The sequence below is a fragment of the Pagrus major genome, chromosome 6 (assembly GCF_040436345.1).
Source record: "Pagrus major chromosome 6, Pma_NU_1.0".
Taxonomy (NCBI): domain Eukaryota; kingdom Metazoa; phylum Chordata; class Actinopteri; order Spariformes; family Sparidae; genus Pagrus; species Pagrus major.
The window spans coordinates 26,486,893-26,508,897 of record NC_133220.1 but is presented as its reverse complement, the minus strand read 5'-3'; the positions used below and the strand labels follow the sequence as shown (position 1 = coordinate 26,508,897).

At 39.2% G+C, this 22,005-nt stretch overlaps 1 protein-coding gene across 4 annotated transcripts in view; it reads right to left on the bottom strand.

Moving 5' to 3' along the window:
- slc2a9l2 (solute carrier family 2 member 9, like 2) overlaps positions 1 to 22,005 on the bottom strand; it is a 115,648-nt gene that overhangs the window by 75,092 nt on the left and 18,551 nt on the right. For 3 of the 4 annotated variants that reach the window (XM_073467806.1, XM_073467807.1, XM_073467804.1), the window contains exons 4-6: positions 18,531 to 18,691; positions 13,621 to 13,745; positions 11,600 to 11,745 (exon numbers count right to left, since the gene is read on the bottom strand). In XM_073467806.1, coding sequence (XP_073323907.1) covers positions 11,600 to 11,745; positions 13,621 to 13,745; positions 18,531 to 18,691 — 432 coding nt within the window. Of the gene's footprint in view, positions 1 to 11,599; positions 11,746 to 13,620; positions 13,746 to 18,530; positions 18,692 to 20,054; positions 20,194 to 22,005 lie in introns of those variants that run through there. The other variant, XM_073467808.1, reaches the window with a different exon arrangement.

Genomic DNA, 22,005 nt, shown 5'->3' with positions numbered 1-22,005 from the left:
TGTGGCAAATGAGTTTAGAATGGTTGCTTCGTTTCACATCCGGCAGAAATGGAGCTGACTCTATGGTTGTGTTCGCGGCAGAGCGCCCTCTGGCACAAACTGGATTGTTCATAAATTCAGAGCACTGTTGGGGTTTATTGTTTGGTTAACACCACACTCAAAGAGCAGCAAAGCACTTAGAGCAGTCAGTGTTTCAGGAAAGTAATGGCAGTTCTAGCTAAATGTAGCAAATGTGGACTGAGAGTGGAATTAACTGAAATAATTCTACATACATGCGTCGATATTAATTTTGTTTTTCTGAAGTTAGCTTAGAAATAGTAGTTGGCATTGATGCGGAAAATCGTAATATTATTTAGCTAACACTATATAAGAAAAGCAGGTATATTTAGTTAATTAGTTCTAGATAAAATGAGTATGATTTGGGGTGAAGATGTTGTCCCTGCTTCCTCTGCTGCCTGTCTTTCCTGCTATTCTAAGCAGGTTAGAACCAGCTACCTCCTGACCCAACTGCTGTGTGCATAAACATGAGAGCAGTATCAATCTCTTCATCACATTCTGGGAGAGAAGGTAGTACTATTCCTTGGAAAACACAATTACTGTTGTTTTTTGTTTTTTTGAGGGCATGAACGCCTGGACACCTGTCATGCTCTAAAAAAAATGTGAGGAAGGCTAAAAGACACCTTCCTGAAAAGGTTTGAATATGTTTGACGCTGCATAAACAGCCTTCCGACATAACAGAGTGCATAAACAGAGCGATCCATGTTTTTGTGCCATGTTTGAAGATACAAGTATTCATACAGATAGAGCCCGATCTACTTGAAGAGCCATCAGAATATATTTACGCACCCGTGTTCATCAGCGAGACACTTACTTTGTCCATCTCCTGTTTTGACTTTTTCACTGAAAACAGGCTTGATGAGCTCGCTGAGAGTGAACCAAAGCATTAAAGTTGCTGCTCGTAAAATGAAATAATTACATTAAAGATACCAAAATGCTCTGAAGAGATGAGGAAGACTTGGTGAATAATTGTGGGTTTGTAATCAAAAGCAACCGCTTGCAGATTACTTTAATGAAGGAAATTAAAAAATCCAAAAAAACAAATTATTTTCAAATTCTTTTTGTACCTTTTACACATTCAGTATAAAGTGCACATACAGAACAATGAAGGATCATAGGTCCAAAGGAAAACTCTCCCATTATCTGTTTTTTCAATGTGTACCTATTTTGGATCTACACCTCCATGTCTAATACTGATCACGAAAAAAGTAAAACGTTTTACCAAGTCAGTACTGCATGAGTTTCTTACTCACATCAGTAAAAAGTTAAAAAGTGGAAAAAACTAAACGGAGAAGTTTAAGCTGCCATTACTCACTATGTTTGTGTGAAAAAAAGGAGCTCCTAGACATTTTCAGGATGGAAATATATTACATTTATATTTTATTTAACACACTAATGAGAAGGGAGAGGAAGAAGAGTGAGTGAATCATTACAAAGTTGCACAGTGCCGTTGAACTTTCGGGGCTTACTTATCTTTCTCAGTCAGGCCATTTAGAGATATTTCTTGAAATACTCAAAAAATAGAAAATGTATGTCCTTTGAAAGATAAAACCAGCTCGTCTACACTGATAACAGTCCAGCTCTTTGCTATGAGCTAAAGCATGCTGCGGTAATGCTGAGCTCTGAGTCTAATATCCCAGCTGGAGACGAGAGTGGGCGATTTAATTCATGTTCAGCGAGCATTAATATCTGAGGTCTGTATTCTATACATCTTCAAATTATTTTTCCTAACTGTATAATTTTCTGGTACGATGTGACACAGGTGACTGACGTTGACTGCACTCACAAACTGATTGTTTGACAGGCCTGTGAGACGTGTCCAAAAAAAGTGAAAGCTTAATTAAAGAGTTTACAGCATATAGATGTAACGTACATGGAGAACATAGAGACAGATGGTGGGGTGTCACAATGCAACATTCACATACGCCTACAGTAATTATCAGGTTAGACTGTGGCTATTAGGGATATACATAGAAAACATCTTTGACTTGGCAAAGAGCAGGCTATGAAGAAAGATCATTTGTTCAAGATCACAGCGAGTGTAAGCTGTGAACACCCACCCACACACACTGAATGCACACCTCATGGTGTCCACCAACAGTTGTTTCTAACTGGGGCAAGCTCTATGAGCGAGGCTGTGTCTTCCTTCTGGGCCCTGATCCCATCATCCCGGGTGATAAAACAAATCACTGCTCAGGAAGCCTTGCTATGACCTGGAGTGATACTGGTTAACACTAAACTACTACACTACTACTACACTCTCTGGAACACTCTCCCAGCTGAAATCCGCAAACAGACTTCTCTGGAGAACTTCAAAAAAGACTTAAAAACCTTTCTCTTCAATAAGTCCTATCAGCTCTAGGTCCAGCCCCAACAATCAACTTTTCTAGTTCTTTGTCTTATATGTATTTTTGTTCCATCTATTCTTTGTTTTGTATGTTCGACTTTGTTTAGCGTCCTTGGGTACCCTGAAAGGCGCAATATAAATTAAATGTATAATTATTATTATTATTATTATTAAACTATACAAAGCAGACAGACGTTTTATTGCTGTATTCCGAGTGCTTCAAGGTTTTTCCTCTCAATGTCGTCATCCTGTGATTGTACGACAGAAAAACATGAAACACGTCTTTCCTGTCTTGAGCTGTGAGGAACGAACCAGAGGAGAGTGTGCATTTAATGACCCTCGATAATGGAAATATCAGCTGGGCCACATCTGCAATGCGTCCAATTATAAAAGCTAATGTTATCCGTGTTCGGTCAGTCTTAATCACTATAGCTAAAACATTCCCCGAGTGAGAGATGAACCTGCATCGGCTAATCTTTACTAAGTTTCAGCAACGTTTAATTGCTAATCTTTATTTCCACAGCGAGCAGTGAGATGTAATTGGCCGTCACTCACTCACTGTCAGCTGGGTAGAGATTAATGCAATTATACAATACAATGTTCTGCCATCCTGGATGAGTAATTAAAGAGTAAGCAAATAAGATTTTTTTTTATCAATCCAGTGATGTATATGGCATGCCAAATGATTTGAACCTTTAAAGGGCACTGTGCAGTTTTGGAGAAGACATTCACACTCAGAAATTTACAATATTAAAAAAGTAATAATACAAACTCAGAAATAACTCCATCCCATAACTGAATAACCAAGCTGTTCTCAGAACACTAACTCAGTGAGGGGAAGGAACTGTTTTCCCCTAATTCTTTTTTCTAGTCACGTCGCTGTTTACCTGAAAGATAAACGTTCCCCACGAGTTATTGTATGTCTGTAAATATGATAAACGCCCCTTTCACATTAAATTCTCCCAAAATGAAAAGCTCGTTGGTAAAAACCTCACATCGTCACACACACAGGCTCGGCGCCTGTGGAATACTATATAGGTGGAAATCTGCCAGGATCAGAAAAAGCCCATCACCCCACTGCCTGTAGCTGTTTGTAATGATTACAACTCCTCTGGGAAGCTATTTCTTTGATGCTCTGTCAGAAAAGCAAATCGACAGTTTGCCCTTGCAGGTGTGTGCTGTCCAATACTTAAGATATTAAAGCGACGCTCCTTATAGATTGGAGAAGTGGTATTCCGCTGGGATTCACACATTACAGGAAGGATTGACACGGAGTGATAATTTACTTAAAGCGACTATAATCAATATTTGTCAAATGACAAGGTGAAAACAATGTGAGAAAGAAGTCACTCATGGTGATGAGCCTACAGAGAGTCGCGAGTTCAAGCTCACTGTTTAGCTGTGACGTCCTGCAACTTCACTGTTTCGGTTCACTCAGCTTTTTTCAATGAAAAATCTGCAAAAGTCTAATGGACACTACCAGCTCAGCACCAAACAGCAGTGCCGGCCCTGACCAATTTGGTGCCCTAGGCAAGATTTTGGCTGGCGCCCCCTTGCATCGCAGTCAATTTCACAATCAATTTTCATACACTCACACAGAAACTACATGTATGTATTCAAGATTTTATTTCTTTTAAGTCAAAAATATCACACCAAATAAAAACTGAAGAAAGAAACAAGTGATACATTAAAAATACAATATAAATAAGGTATTGCACAAACATATTAAAGAATATTCTATTTACATACAAAATAAAAACAGTCTGTATTCTTTGGGAGGAAACCTTTTGCAGCAGAAGCAGTGCAAGCTATCATTCTTTTTTGAGTACATCAGCCAGCTTCTTTTGATTTTTCCCCACTGACTAAGACTCTGGTAAAAAAGTCATGTGGACACTTTCTCCCATCTTTGTTTTTGGGAAATGTGTAACTGTTTTTTATTTGAAATGGTCCTCTGTGAACTAACTCCTTTCTTACTTTGTCAGTTAGAAGAGAGGCCAGTCAGCAGGTCTATTGGTGCAGCCTTTAGTCCTGATGCTGTGTCACTCTCTGTGCTGAGGTAGAGGACAGGAGCACCTGATGCTGTGTCACTGGGGGTGGTGGTGAAATATTTTAAAAGTGCATCTGAAGAGAGAAGAGAAGTATATGTGACCACTGGATGTTACATTTTAATAAAAAACAGATGCTTGGTGTGTGCTATACATAAGGCTAATATAGACTAAAGTAAAGTGCAGTGAAACTTACATATAGCTATATATATATGTAGCCTATGAATGATATGGGAAAGCTAAGGTATGGAGTATTAAAAGTAATACACTTTAACTGCACTTTAACACTGATGTAAACTTTAACAAATATAAACTGTGACACAATAAACCAAAGTCTTACAACTGCCCTATTACTTATAAAGTGGATGGAAAACTCAGAGCATTTTAACTGACATACAAGCAGAGAAAACACAGTGAACAGGTTAAAATAACACCTGAACAGACCTGACGTTAACTTTCCAAATGTCCCTGATGAATTTAAGGTGGAGTAACATTAACTTACGTCGACTCTAGTTATTTACTGATTATTAAACAATGCTACTATCGTCCGAAGTAAGCTATTAAGCTAACACTCTGCTCCAACAACGGTAACTACGATGCATATTAGTTTCATTCACTTCATCACATTGACGTTACTGTACCTTTTTCCTTTTCACGTGTTTCTTCCTCTTCTTTCCTTCTTTTCCTTCCCTGGGAGCCGGATGGTTTCAGTCTTTTGGACATTGTGTTTCCGCTACAGTATCAATAAATGTCTCTCTTGGTCTTTGGGTCACGGTCCGGTCAGATTCAGGCAGCTCGCCTCTCGACCCCTCCCCCCACCCTCACAGAGGGCAGGTACAGTGCAACGAGCCAGGAACCCAGAAGAAAGGCCTCTCCATTATTTAATAGGCTTTGCTATGAAGTTATGTTGCTGTGGGCTTATATAATATTTCGAAATAATATAAGTAATAGCACTGGTAAAAAAAATTTTTTTTTTTTTTTTTTTTTTTCTCCCCCCGTGGATGACGGCGCCCTTAGCATTCGCCTATACTGCCTATGCCCAGGGCCGGCCCTGCCAAACAGCACACAGACGAGACAGACGGAGCTAAAAGTAAGTGATTATTGGATTTACATTCATCAGGTGGCCAGAAACATGTCTCCAAACGAATGATGATGATCCTCTGTTAAGATTGATGTGTACATGAGGTGATGATAAACAGCCCAGTCGCCAGGATATAATGTTAGCAGTTAACGTTTCTGCAAACCACAGTAATGTCCAAGGTTGACATGTGTACCAAATGTGGCATATCACGTTCATATTATATGTTTATTAGCCACTTGTCGCAGCAGAAGGTGGAGGGGAATGTAGTGTAGTGTATTGTTACAAGCCAACAAGGCTGTTGAATGGAGGACTGGAGCTCGAGTCACGCCAGTGGACATTTTTAAGGACACCTGGAGACGTTTCCATCCGTGTTTTGTGGTGACCCGAAGTGGCTACTTTTCACAGGAAGTCGGACCATCTCCATCCATGAAGGTGGCGACCAAAACAGGTTTCAAGCCAAACCACGTGTTTATTGTGTCTAAACCTAAGAAGAGAATAAGCACAACGCTGTGCAAAAGAGAAGCAGAAAATTCAATCTACACACACAGAAAGTGGTCACATAAAGAAATGTTCAGTCTTAACTTATTTGTGGTTTTGCAGAAACATACTTGGCTAACATTTATTCTGGCGATTGGGTTGCGATAAAGGGTAAAGATATATCAGTGGTGGGTTCGCAACTTTTTTTCCGCTGCACCAAAGATGCCAAAAACAAAATCAGTTACAACTACGCCTTTAATATTATGTGACTGTACAAACAAATGACTTTTTCCTTGTGTTCTAGCTTTAATTTCAAGAATGCCTAAATCTAATCTGGCCACAGGCTTGACTGAATTACTTGTCCAGTACCTAAACAATGAAGAGTCATGTTCCAAAAACACTGAATTCTCAACTGCTCTCGCTGCTTTGATCGTTTCTTGTTTGTTTCTTTTCTGTTAAACTGCAAGCTGAAAGCACACAAACACACACACACACACACACACACACACACACACACACACACACACACACACACACACACACACAGACGGTACCTAAAGGCAAATATCAGTGTCATTTAGAATACCACATCACTCTGACATCTGAGACCCAGTGGGAAAACCATATAAAATGAATAGCATTACTGTGACAATCACACATACAACAATCCATTGATTTGCTGTCCGCTCACACAGCCCTCTGGAGCCACAGGCAGGTGTGATGGATACAGAATATAGATAAGGGCCCGTTAAGGCCACTGATTCCAACCTTACTGGTGTGAGCTAGATTACCTGATGATGAATTCAGTGTCTCAGGAGAGTTAAGTGGTAGAGCGGCTAAAAGCCTGTTCCTGCTGTAATGCTGGAAAAACATGCGTGCCTACTGGGAGAAGGTCAGTGGGTAAGCATGAAGGTTAGAGTAATTATCATTTGTCAGAGCTTATCACCATTTGGCTCCTCACAACAAATGACACCTCAGACCGGCTCCCGTTACCAGAAGCCTCCACTGAGAGGAAACCTGTTTGTGTCACTTAACTAAATGCCAGCAAATTATCATCAGATATGTCACATATCTCTGTGATGCCCTTGTCATAAGATGGGGAAAGAGGCTGTCCTGAAGGGCGTCGTGGAGGTGATATGAATGCATAACAGTGGCTGCATGAAGACACACAACTCCATATGATATTTATAAAGGTGGTCTGTAGGTCGAGACGATGGATATGACAAACCAATACTTATAAATTAAAAATGAGAACCTGCTCTCTCGAAGCTTGGACACTATTCCCGTGTGTGTAAATGTCACGACAAAGTGACAGTGGAGCAAAATAGGAGAGGAGAACTTGGCCAAATCCTCTGTAAATAAAACCAAGAGTGAGGGGATTCACAGCTAGAGGCTCACATTGGGTCTCCAAACAGAGCTGATGTCTCCCTTCACTTTCCTTGAAAGTTAAAGTGAAAATATTATTTTGAAACTTTATTTTGAAAGTTTGAATGTCAAAGTCAAATGGCTCAAAACGTGGCGGTGGATTTTCCTCCAAAGCATGATACATGATATAGAAAAAGCATAATGTTCCTTCCCGTTGGATTAGACACAATGGAAAATCATGGAAATGGTGACGCAAACATTAAACAGATGAATCCCAACAATATGTGGAAATTATGTAAATCGTAGCTTCATCCAATATTCACTGGCTTTTTCGAGAAATGTTCGCTGCTCTTCAATCATCAATGTTGGAATGAAAGCAAGTGCGCTGCTGGAACTATTCAATACTGTATAAGCCCCAAACAAAGCAGGATGTGGATGCAGTCGAGATGATTGCAGCTTTGATGTATATATCATATGCGAACAATTACACAGACAAATGCAAATGCTGTTCAGTCCTGTGCCATCTTGGAACAGCAGGTATGAAGAAACAGTTGTTAAGCTGTAACAGCTGTGGCACCTTAATAAATTAAATTTGTATAAGAGCATATCCAGTCACTATAAAGATATTCTATCCTCTTAAACTCAATATATTCCTAATGCCTTCGACCAGGTTGGACTCTCCACAAACAAAATTACTCTTACCGAGCAACTGAATTGTTCTTCTTTATTTTTATCACCATTGTCATATTACAGTTATTAATTACACACAAACAGATACACAACCTTGTCGCCATGCATCCCTCAATCAGCTTTGTAGTATTAAAAATACATTGCATTTTTCTTCACTCGCTTCCAAAACAATTATCTTCAATTATGATGAAAAAAATGATGCTATATTGCTATATTTAGTGTTATATTAGCCAAATCCACAACAATAGGAGCCATTTAACCATCTTATCATCCTTTTCATTGGGAAACACAAAAACATGTCAGTATTTTTCTGAGTTTGTCATTTTTTTCTTTATTTTTATTCTAAACATCCCTTTATTAAAAAGAAACAGCAACTAAAATCCCTCAATTTACTGACTTTCATTTTCAGCAATTAGGTGGGTATCTCAGGTATTCATAGGTCTATTATGTATATCTATTTCAGTGTCCGTGTGGCATCCAGTGTCTTTGGTTCGACATAGATAATGAGCTTCCAATGTGTTTACTTGTAGAGAAAACTTTTTGTGTGATTGTAAACAGAATTGAAATTATGCTCACTCAAAAACAGAGAAGCAATCAACTTCCCACCACAATACAGCTCTCACACAGAACTGTTTTCCAATACAATGCACCGGATACATCAGTTATAGATATATTTGGCCTAACTTCAGAAAAGCAGCAACAGGAATACAAGGTCACTCTTGGATTAAAAAAATAGAACTGCATGCTTTAAATGCGGGAAAGCAGTTTAGAGGAAATCCAAGCAGTGAGCTAAAGTCAACAGAATGTGCCAGAAGTAGTGTGATTTGTATAATTGGCCTCTGTTCACATTACACAACTGAGTTTGGCTTTATGTGCCAAACGTCTATTGTATGCCTCAAAAGACAAAAGGAAAATCTGGCGCATGAATAATCACATTTACAGATGAAGACTGGATCACTCATGAAAAACACTCAGCAGTAGGCTGAGTCAATATGGTTTAACTGGTGTACGGTGGGCATAAAGTGGATAACATTTCCTCCAGGGAGTAATAAGGTGTGACTGAGAAGTCCTGCTGCTATCTTATTGAAATAAGGGGCAGATACCAATCAAACCCTGTGCGGGCTAAAGACGTGAGTTTATTAATCAAGTGGCTGAGGAAGACATGTTGCTGATTCTGCAAAGTGCAGTCATTCATTTGCCAAGCAATAGCGCAATGGCAGATCATTACCATCATCAAGTGCAAGCAGGGGCGTCTACCTTTCTCTCCAGTGCATCTACTACTATGAACCACAGCTGTAGAGTTAAAGGAGTCTGCCCTCCTATACATGGCTTCTTCAGCTCCTCTAGTACTTGACATTTAAATCTCATTCTGATGTCACACAGCTTGATGAGGTTGTTGACAGCAGTGAATTGGTGTGAAACTGAGGAGGTGATTAAGGACACCACCTTTCCTATCATTGCCTGTAGTGATGCTGAGATGATGCTACATCGGTGTCACCAATCAGCAGCAGACAGGTGCTATTGTATTCCAACTCTTCTGTTCAGTAATGTTTTCTTTTCTTATACACTGACGGGATTTTGAATCATTTTAAAATCTATGTTCTCCGTCTAGGATGTGGACATTATGGATCTGGTTTTTAGAGCATTTTTTTCTTGTATTCTAATGAGGAGCATACAAGAGAGATCCACTGACTTGCTTATTCAGTTGATTGTTGGTTCAAGGTAATAGTATGTTATCCGCTGTTAGAGTGTACAAAATGAGTTTTTTTTTTGCTGTCATAGCGCACTAACAGCTGATCATTATTATACCTCGTATAAAACCTCATGAGTTCAAAACGTGTAGTAGTGTATGCGTTCCTGGAGAACAGGACATTGTTTCTTCTGCAACAGTAACATTAAAAGGGCCATAGACTTGAGTGATGATCTGCGGGGAAGGGTTTCTCTGCTGCGTACAGATGGTGTTTCTGTGTATGTCTGCTCATCTTTGAGGAATAAATATGTTAACTTAAATGGTCTGAATGACTGATGCAAGATAATACCTCTTGTATATGATCTGCAAGACACTGAATATCAGTGAACTCCAGACGTACTGTTATAAACATCTCGCTGAAAAAAGTCCTCGATGAAGATCTTTGTGACCTCAACATTTTTTTTTCTTCTGAGAGTAAATGATTTAGTTTCCAGTATCCAGGGTCTCTCTTATGTTCGGTGCATTTATTCCAGTCTTCGCTTTGCATCTACAGTAGCAATTGCATTAAAGACTTTATAGCACCATGGGCTTTTGGTAGATAATTGTTATTTTGTTTTCCCATTTCCTGTCCATTTTATCCTCTTAAATTGTAATAATGTCACACTTCTGTGTTTCCTTTTCTATGTTAAGCCATGTGTTTGTGGAGGAGGTTTTTATTTGACCTGAGTGAATGAGACAAACCTGCACATGATCAAACATGAAAGAACAATCTTTCACAGGAACCCAAATGGATGTGTTGCAGCTCTTCAGTGAGTGAACTCTTCTTGGCCTTTCTCTTTGCACTGACCAGTGTAGTCCTCTCTTTATACTCTGAGACTCCACACAAAATATCTTATGGCGCAGTTTAAAGATTTACACCCAACAGACAATGAATGTGTTCAGAAACTCAGATATGACTCCTGCCCCTGCTACACCTCTGACCACACACAGCAATACGCAGCCATGCAATGTGTTGAAAAATGTTTCAGTCAGCAATACAGCGTGAATCAAGATCATTTCTTTATAGCAGCAAAAGCAGGATCGGATTGGGTGTTTGTTTTAATACATGTTCGTACATGGATACATTTGCCTACTCCAGTTTATTCTGTCGTTTTTAAGTCCATAAAATCTTATTATGTTGCTTTTACTGTGTTTGTCTTCTCTTTGAGGAGCTGGGTTGAAAGACAGATCCTTGGCACTGCGACTAACAGACTCAACACATCACCAATGATGGGTTCGCATTTTATTGATAGTAAAATGTTTGTGTGTGTTATGTTGGGCAATGCAAAATACCCACCAATAGCACCCACAGTGGCTGAAATTAATTAATGTAAATGCTTGAAGATGCAGCTCCTCTATGATTGTTAGACAATAGCTCCACATTAAAGTAACAAATCACTTAATTCCCTCATGACCTATAAGTCAATTAATCTCTTCTGCAATCTTTTCCCGGGCTCACAACAAGCTTCACTTTACACACAGGCTTCAAATTTGTCACATGTTATTCGTAATTCTATCCTTGCTTCTTGACCTCTAGTACTTGAATCCATCTCTCTTTATATCTTCTTTAACTCACCAAGGCAAATTCCTTATATATGAAAACCTACTTTGGCAATAAACCAGATTCTGAATCTAACTTTGTTGTCCTTATTTGGATTTTCTGACTCTAGTAAAATTAAAAAAAATGCGCCGAAAAGCTAAATCTAACCTTCAGCCTTCATCATGTCCCATTGAAAGCCTATGTAACAGCACAAATACTACTAACTGTATATATTTCCCCACAGTCTAAAATCTCTAGCAACACTGACCTGTCCCAGCAGCTCGGGCAGACCCAGCACTTGTCCTGTGAACACTCCCAAGCAGATCAGGATGGAGTTGAACTGGCCGATGGAACCTCTGATATGTTTTGGCGTTATCTCTCCCAGGTACATAGGAAGCACGCTGAGAGCGATACCTGTCAGAGAAACAAATAAATAAACATCTTGCGATGGTTTGTGCCATGGAAAGGACAGAGGACAGATTCATGTTTAATATTATACATAAATGCACTGAAATGCCTCTTTTAGAGAGGGAGAAAAGAAATCCATGTTTCTCTTATCTTCAGCCTTCAGCAGTCTGTAAACACATGTTTGAATTGTTCTGAATCTGTATCTCAATCTGTGTTGTTTTTCCCTTAAAATTACACAAGCCCAGAGAAATCAACAGCCTAAAACGTGCACCAACAGCATTCAACATGTGAGAAACCTATTGAATTGTGTGGTAATGTTATGGGTCCATTGATGGGCTGTGCATCAGAAAAGGTCAGCAGTGACAGAACATTTGATCCTCACACAGCTTTTTGCACAAATCAATTACCATGGTTGAGAAACTGTGAACAAGTGATTGTGCTCTGCAGTGAAAACGTTTCTTTGCAGGTGAACTGGATCTTGTTTTTGGACACTTTGGAAACTCAACTAATCCAGCCAAACAGAGATTTTATCTCACTCAAATGACTTTTTTACAACAAAAATCTTGGAATAAAAACTTTGACTGGCACTCACATGATGGATTTGTGTGGCTAGCCAATTATACTAGCAAATCAGTGCAGTGGTCAAAGTCAAAGTGTAGCACAAAGTTGTACAGATCTACCGAGGCACCAAGGGGATAATTCAACTGTGTGTGTAGCAGAAGTCACCAGCATATAATGTTAGCAGTTAAAGTTTCTGCAAACCATAGAAAGGTGGTATATCACGTATTATATGCTCATAAGCCACCTTTCACTAACTAATGTGGTGTCATTAGAAGCCAACAAGGCTGCCAAACGGCCGACCGCAGTTCAAGTCACACTGTGGAATACTTTTAAGGACACATGGGGACATTTCCATCTGTTTTTGTGTCTATTTTTCACAAGAAGTCAGACCATCTCCATCCGTGGTTGTCACGACCAAAACGGGTATTTCAAGCCAAACCATGATTTTTTCCTAACCCTAACCAAGTGGTTTTATGTGCAAATCTAACCTATGTTGAGCACAGTGTTCAGAAAATTCAACCTGAAAAAACGTAAAGTTGCAACAGAAAGAAACGTTCAGTTTTAACTTATCTGTGATTTGACAGAAACTTTGCAAAGGCTTACCTGAGGATTTAGGTAGCACTATTCAGGAGTTAAGTGCTAATGAGATGTACAAAAAATTGTATTTCACTTGATCAGTTTCTACCATCAGCTGTGTGAAGTCAAGCATCTGCCTGACTGATTTTTGGTCACTACAGTTTAATCTCCCTGAAGTGTGAGTCTGCAGGTTAGATAAGCCACAGGGACAGGGATGAATGAGCACTGATGATAAGCTCCATCTCTGTGATGAAAGACGTGCATTCTGGAAAGTGAGTCCTCAAAAATCAAAGTCTTGTTGCTTACTGATGAAGTAAACTCTCCCCAATATCTGACAATTCCCATTGATTGTTCTTATTCCCTGTGGCTGGATTACAAGCCTCTAATATTCATCTCTGGGATTTTTACACCTTTGTCATTTTTTATACTTATAAATTAAGAAAAGTTTTGGATTTCATTAGAGGATTCAGATAAAATATTAACTTTTTTGATTGATTCAGTGTTCAGCAGCTCAGTGTATTTAATTTAGGGAACTTCAATATGTGGCATTGATGGGGACCCAAGTCTAATATTGAGCACCCCCATACTTTAATTCCTTCACGGGTAAGTTTCTCGTGTAACTTGATTATAAATTTCAAATCAAATTTGCTACCAAGGTTTGTACTTGATTTTTAAAAGATCTATATTTTCCGTTGAAACCATAGAAACTAACAGTAACCCAAGCATAATACATGAAACACTCACCAGAGTCGACTCCGATTATAAACCGGCCAACGATGAGCATCTCAAAAGATTTTGCTGTCTCGCCCAGGGCCAGCAGGAGAGCAGCTATGACAGCAAAGCCGTTATTCAGCAGCAAGGTTCCCTTTCTAAAATCAAGAAGAGAATATGGTTAGAAAAAGAGAGACGACCTGAGCAGAGAACATCACTATAGGAAAAGCTAGATAATGATCAAACGCAAAATTATATAAATCATAATCCTTGTGCAGAGGTTGTTTATTCACTGCTATTTGTCAAAATGAGCATGATGATTTATTTCTTACATTCAAGTAACAAAAGACAGTCTTTATCAGTCTTTATCAGTCTTTTTTATCCTCTCGCAGCCATTCATGGCTGCGAGAGGATAAAGAGTGGATATGTACTTTTGTTCAAAGCCGGCAAAGCAGAAAAATCTATATCTATTCTCCAAAGGAGGCTGTTCATGACCATTCAAGCTTCAGGTTGCTTTATGTCTGAGAAAAATTGATTAAGGCTTAATTCAGAATATTCATTATGTATTTAGAAGGACTGAAAGGTGCTTTATTTATAAGAATAAAGAGATATATACCACTTTAATCATGATGTGGGTGCAATGCCACTCTCAGCGCACTATTCATGAAGGCCGAGCTGACTCTCCCTCTCCTCTGGTGACTCAGACTAGCGGTGCATGTAGACGGCCTTCATTCTCTCATCAAATCAAACTTTTTGGGATTAACTTGAAACTTGTACTTGACATTTGAAGGGAGCGGCCACAGAGCTCTGGGATTTGTCAAGTTGTGACTGCAGGGTTCCTGTGCGGCGAACAGAGGTCAAGGAAATATGTGCTCTCCTGTTGATTCTGGAGTGATGCAGCAGCACTGTGATGTGTCATCAGTCTTCTCTCCTCACACTACAGTAATCGGCATGTTGTTGTTGCACCTCTGCCATATACACACGTTAAGGCCAAATCTTCTTGCTAGTTAAAGTAATTTCTTACTGTAATCCATGTCCTGCACTTGGATCACACTCGTGTTAATGACATATCATCATAATTACCATTTTTTAACATTCTCTCTTTATTGTGTATAACAAAAATGTTTCAGGGTAATCATATTTCGGCGTCATGTTTTGTTTTGTTTATTGTTTTTTTAAATGTACTTAAACTTGACTGGCAAACTTTTAATGAACCAGTTGGTCCCACTTTGAAATACTTTTCTCTTAAATTGCTCCATGTGTCCTTATCTGCGATTATATATTCAGCTCTTCTCCCTGACATCTGAATTTCAACCTTTCCAAGACATTGTGAAAAACTACCAGCTGGCCCAAAGATGTCTTGCAGAGAATACGGAGCGAGAATGAATAATACGTTTCAGGCTCATCAAAACAGCGAGGATCGCCACCTGAGAAATCCAAGGTGACTCGCAAGGGCATCCTGATTTTCTCATGCGACTTCAAATAAAAGCTTCATAAGTCTCTCCCTGCTCAGAAAGTCAGAACCTCATCATTAGCAGATAATAGATTCTTTTGAATGTGTAATATTTCAGGGCACTGAGGTGATTTTGTCAGTGCCAGAGTCTGTCCCTGTGGGGTAGAAGGGCGTACAGCTGTGCAGCCCTGCACCGAGGTGACGAAACACAGCTGGGCCGAAACCTGAGAAACTCATCACAGAGGCAGAGAGATTGGGTCTCACAGTGGAGAATAAGTTGTCAAACCACAGCTGCTCACTCTGAGGAAAATGCCTTTTTCAGCATCCCTCGACACATTTCTGTCTTTGGAAACTATCAAACACCATGTACTGTATTTTTGCCAAGTAACCAAAAATACAAAAATCCTCAGCCATTTCCATTAAGAATCAAGGAACAAGGTAATTTATTTGTCCTTTGGTAGCACAAAGAAATGATAGTATGCAGAATTAAAGGCAATATTATAACATAAAAACACATAAGCAAATGTTTAGTTGCGAAAAATAATAATCATGCCTGCAAAAGAAACATAATATTTGTGTAAGACTTGTCAGAAATAATGGCAAATCAATGCCGAAAACTTGGCTTTAAATCTTAAGTATTTCTAAACAAGCATTAGGGTAGAAAAACTCTAATCTGCACCAAAACACCTATCTCAGTCCTGTTTTCATCTTATTCTTCCTCTCTGCTCCTTCCTTCAGTCACCTCTCTCTTCCCCCATGCATTTCCTTGCCATCATTGCCATTCTAACACGTTCTTGCTCCCAGCCTAGTTTTGCACTTTTGGATAGCTCAGTGGTTAAACTAACAATAATGCAACGTACGGTGAGACTTTGAAAATAAAGCTTGCTGACAAATAATTCACATATGGTGACATGTCAAGACTTTCTGGACTGTTATTGTTGACTGTTATTTGCGTTGTCAAACAGTTGCGGTTGGGTTAGGTTCATATTTTGGGTTAAAATAAGTGTGTTCAGTCGTTTTACTGACATAACTTCCGTTACGTAACTGAATTACGTTAACTAATGTACGTTAATTTGACGTATCATAACTTAAAAGCTAATCAGTCTTGATTCTTGATCACACACAGAAGCTGAACCCCAGTCTCTGGAGAATCTCACCACACCCTGACATGGATTTTTTTTTATTCTTATCAATAAATCATTCTTATTAATTCTTAATAAATGATTAAATTCTGCATTAGAGGGGAAGTAATGCAAGAGGGGTAACTATGGGTAGCATAGGGCCACTGACCAGGCTGCCCAGTCACCAGACTCTTATATCCAGCCCCTCCCTCCTGCCCTACAGTTACCTGACCTTCCCCGCCTATGTTCCTACCTGTACCTGTCCACTTTCCCTGATCAGTGCCACAGTACATACCAGCCTCTTTCCCCAGTCATTTGCTAGTTTGTAACAGTTGCTATGTGGTTTTCTAACCGAAACTACCCATTCCCACCTGCACCTGCCTGAAAGCCTCACTGGTGCAATAACTGATTTGAGTGGCACCAGTCTGTCTGCATCTTGATCTTTGTTCTGTTTGGCTCACACTCACAAATCGTGACAGGTGGATCATAAGCAAACAACAACGCAAGTGTCATCAGATTTTTATCCTAATGTTACAAAACACTGACTGGCTAACAGGATATGTGAAATCACCTATAAGCCAATGAGAAAATCGAGGACAAGAAACACAAATATGGACATGACTCATGTAAAATAACCCAAAAATTGTACACATGGGTACCATTGTTCAGCTGATTGGCAACAATGTTTTCAGGGCATTTAAAGAAAAAAATAGAAGGAAATAGGGAGACCTGAGAGGCAGTGAGAAAAAGAGGCACTGAAATCTGTTACTAAATCATTTAAACAAGTCATTTAGAAAAATTACTGTGTCACTGAAAGATAACATTGTCACAAATACCGCCTCAAAACTGATCTGCAATCACTTAATTGGATCATCTCACAGTCTTCCTCACAGCTTGCTATTTTTTTTTTTTGCAGAACTACTGTATTGATTTAGAGTGTTTCTTATGTATCTCGACATCTAGCTGGGAGAGACAATGTGCTACTGATGTACTGTAGTAGAAGGCGATGGCAAATCCACAAAAGTAAATTATACCGATAAACCACAGTGAGAATCCCTTGAGAAAAGTCACTCTGGCTCTTGCCATGCTCTATTACTGTAAGTGCCTATGTACATAGAGAACTCCTGCATCTCCTGCGCTGTGCTAACAGTCGTAGACAGTGATTTAGTGACTGTCAGGGGGAGGAGAAAGAAGCTATGGATGGTAATAAAGGAAAGTGAGAGCTGAGAGCCTGACAAAGAAAAGAGAGAGCACACAGCAGCATTGTTTCCTAAGCTTCTGAAAGAAGGAGCAGGAAATGAATAATGTATGTGTATATGTCACATACTGGGATGAAGGTAAACCTTGCCAAGTGTTTGCACCAAGCCACGAAGAGCTAAAGTAAAGCAGTGAAGTGTTTCTCTTGGAAAATGTTTTTCACAGTTAAGTAGTAAAACACTATTCCACTTTACAAGTCTATGCAAGAGTGTTCTTGCCTGACCATCTTTTTTTCTAACTTAATATGGCAAGTTTAATAAAGTTTTTCCTCACTCGAATCGAGGGTCTAAGGACAGAGGATGTTGTTCACTGTACAGTTTGTAAAGCCCACTGAGGCAATGTGATTGTGATTTTGGGCTATATATAAATAAAATTGATGAATAGAAAATAGAGCATTTTTGATCAATTTCTCAGGGAATGATGCATGGATCTTGATGACAGAATCAAGCGTATTTAGGTGGCTGGCTAACTTCTGCTCGACGAGTTTCTGGCTATACAGTATATTGGAAGCAGCCCAGTCTCATGGCAATAGACCTGCCGATCCAATAGAGGGCAGCGTGTAAGTGTGACGGTTTACCTCGCCTAGTCATAAATAGTACACACATGTATAAAGGTGCAGTAACAGCAGCAGAGGACAGTGACAAGAGCACAGGACGGAGGCAGTAGAAAGAGCCAGTAAGTTTAAGACAAGAGGAGGTTGGGGATGGTCACATGGATCATTCATTGGGCCTTCACACAGGTGACCTGGGCTTGAGCCCTATGAGAGGCAAGTAGTCAATAATGATTGTTAAGAAAGCAGCTATTTTAAGCGGAACCGTGATGTTTTCCGAAATCTACCCATTGAGTTTTGGTCCCTAATGTGATCAGTTAATAGTAGGTTCTCACCTGACCTATACATTTATATCTGATCCTCTGAACTGAAGCTGTTCCGGAGAGCATTATCGTTGTGATGTGCCCGAGCTAAAAGTCAGCTTCAGGAAGTCAGAGTAAGCTGACTAATCTACTTATCTGATTTAATGATTCGGGTCCCATGGCTGATACAACTGTAGGAGAATCATTTATCTGTGTTACATGAACAAAACTTAATTATGGGTACAAGTGTGTTGACTCACCTTCCCAGTACTCTGATGATAAAAGAGACCGACAGCGCTCCGAGAAGGCCTCCGATAGCGAAGATGGACACCGTGATGGACCAGAGGAGGGTGGCTGTCTCTGCTGCAATGGGCTCCCCGTATCTCTCGACCCATGTCTTATTGTAGAAAGCTTTAATGAACTGCGACACAAAAGAGAGATGACTTTAATTTTCATCATTCATCATTTGAAAGGTGAATGATTACATGGTTCACTTTTTTCATAAAATTTAAAGGCCAAGCCCACAATCCAAATGTAAACACAAACAACTGAAAACAGACTGGATCTTCCCATCATGCAGTACATAATGTCTGAAGTGCCTCAGTGTTGAAAATCACAAATATAAAAAATACTGTCAAGGAAGGAGCTCTAATTTATCTGAGGAGTTGTTTAATAGCATAAGATCATTTATAGTGTTGAACACTGAAATACATCATTATCAAATCGTGCCACATTAACAATTTCTGGTAACCGTGAGCTGCGACGGTTGGTCAATGAATATGGTGTTTAAACACTTGAGACCCATGCTGGCAGCTCATGGTTATGAAATAAAAAACCTCATTTTTTAAAGAAGAGGGGTCACAGCCTACACTGCTTTCTAAAGGCGTTTCAGTACCTTCATCCTTATTTTCATTGCAGTTCAGACAGCTAATTCTCATGGAAGAGAGTCATTATTACCGAGAAGAATCTGACTGACATCACTCCTTGCAAAAACACACCAAGCTCTGTCGGTAAGACGTTCGCCCAGATTTACCTGTAATTCCCAGTGTCAAACACAGATGTCAATAGATGTTTATTTGCGACCTGACCGGCATTTTGCCCAGACAAATAAGTTAATGCAGGAAATCATTTGGAACGTGTCACTGCAGTAACCTGTTGAAACAGTGCAGATATGCTGCAGGTCAGTAATCAGATTTGTTCTTTCACTACCCAGACTTTGTACGGAAGGTTTAAAAGGCCTAAATGAAAACAAATTAAACAAAGAAATAAATAAAATAGAATGAAATAAAATGAAAGACACATTATTTATATTTCCTTTTCATACATTCATTGTGTCATCATTAACTGAAAGACATGTAAATAAATAAATAAATATTTAGATTATCTAAATAACAGAATCAATTGTTTTCCATTGTGACGTGAATTTTAAACTCAAAATCACAACAGTAAAATCCCACCTAATGTTGTTTTTCATTAAATTATGACACCTTAAATGCATACAAAAAAGAAAATGCATATAACATGATGTATTGTATTTAATTTTTTTTCTTTGTTTGTTGTTTTAATTTAGGCATCTGAAATCTTCCATAACTTTGGAACTATGTCCGAGGGCGACAGTACAAAAAGCGGAGTTTGTCTAATTGCACATTTTTTTCAATTTAACTGTTAAGCTGTGCTTGCTGACGTATTTGGCCTTATAGAGGCTCCTGCCGACAGTGTCAGGTTCAATAGCACTTAAAATGAAATCGTCTTGATTATAAGGATGATTCACTACTTGTCATCACCTTTTGATTGATCCTTCCCCTCTGATGTTGCAACAATACGTCCCCTGTATGGAGTCTTGTCAGGCACATGTAAAAAACCAAGTCTGGCTGGGTAAATCCAGTTTCCAAGTAAAAGACTTCGGAATCCGGATTTGACTGCTCTTTCTGCAAGAGGCAAGAAAAAAAAAACCTTCTACTCTAAAATGAGTAGATTTTTGCTGATATTTCATGCCTGAGGTCTTAAGAGCTAAGTTATTAGAATTTAATGGCCATGCATTTTTAATACTGCTTTCAATGTTCATTTGCCCATTGCAGCTTCACAACACTTAAAGTTTGGCTCGCTGTTGGAGGCCTGCTGTGCATAGGGGAAACTGAATGTCACTTGACAGAGTTTACATGCAATCTGTAGAATTTATTGTGATTTTAGTGGATTGTTATCAAAGTGGTTAATTAAATGGTTTGAGCCTTGGTAGTGTCCTAATCTTTGTTGTAATAGATACTGGTGACCCTGTATTTTCCTCATATTCATTCACAGTTAAGGACGGGTAAAGCACATGGAGTTGGTCCTTAATGATCTTTACATCCCTGTGTTGGCAAACCAACAGAAAAACAGGAAAGATGCTTGCTCATTTATTTTGTATGAATTTTGTAAAGACAGCAGGAGCAGTGGCAGACCCCTGCAGTGTCGGAGAGGGGCCAGCAAGCGCTTAATGACCAACTTGTTTGTTTGATGAGCACAAGCTATAAAGGAGAATAACCAACAGGGAATTGCTCAACATACACATGGACTTGTGAATTAGTTGTAGAAGCACACTGGGACTTTTACAAGAGCAATAGAATTAATGAGAAATGTCTTGGCTTAGATAAGTGAGTAATGAAGATTGGGATCTTGTGCAAAAAACAAGCTCAATCTGTCTTTGATCATTTAAAGTTTGCAATGCATAATGAACAGTTTTACCAACTGAGCTGAAAGGGCGTTCTGACGGGATATTTGTGCTTCTTAAAGCTTTATAGTTGGCGCATTCTGATGGAAAAAGTTTCAGTCTTAAACAACACAACTTTTCCCAGCATTGATAGATAGGTAAATCAACACAGTAAAAAATGTAAAAAAAATTGGTGAAAAGGTGAAATCCCAAATGTTCTGTGATATTTCAAAATCACAATTGATCTAACAAGTTAAGAGAATTTTCTAGCGAGTGCTTCTATCAACTACCACAACTCCTACATGTGTTTGTCAAAGCAAAAAGCAAAAGTGTTTTAGACGGAAAAAAACTTTTATACTCGGAGTAGTTGAGTATGAAAAAAGAATGTTGTCCTAGATTGCTCTTATGATTCATGTTCCTGGAGGAGCGCATCTTAACATTGTAAAGTTAGATTGATTTACCTGCTGATCAAGACGGACGTTCAAGTAAAAACCCTCAATAAAGTTTCAGAAAACTGATTTATATCTGTTGTTAATGTCAGTCTGTCATGATCACCGACGTTATGATGCATTTAGGAAACACCTCTCAATCCTGAGAAAGTTTTTAAGCCCTAAGATGCTTTTGGAGAAACCAAGGCTCAGTTTTTGAGGGATTAGGCTAAGAAATGAGTGGATTGAAGTGTTGGAAGTGAAGCTGGTGGGTTGATGATGCAGAGCTAAGATCTTTACTGAAAGCATTGCAGAGTCAGAGCTGGTTGTTGAGGCAGTTTGTGCATTTATGTGTTTCGTGAACCTCGTGAAGCCCATATGAGGGGATATCCTCACATCATTTATTTAGAGTTTACACACAAGATTGCCCTAAACCAGTAAGGTACTAGGGGCCTGATGTATGTGTATGCACAGAAATCTTGCATACGCCTTTTCCAACAGATGAACATAGGGAGAATGAGGTACATGAAGCAATCTTCAGAGCAGGTGTACAGTTGTCAAGAGATAGGTGCAGGGAAAATGATCAGGTGGGCATGAAATATATAGTTAGAGACGTAAGCT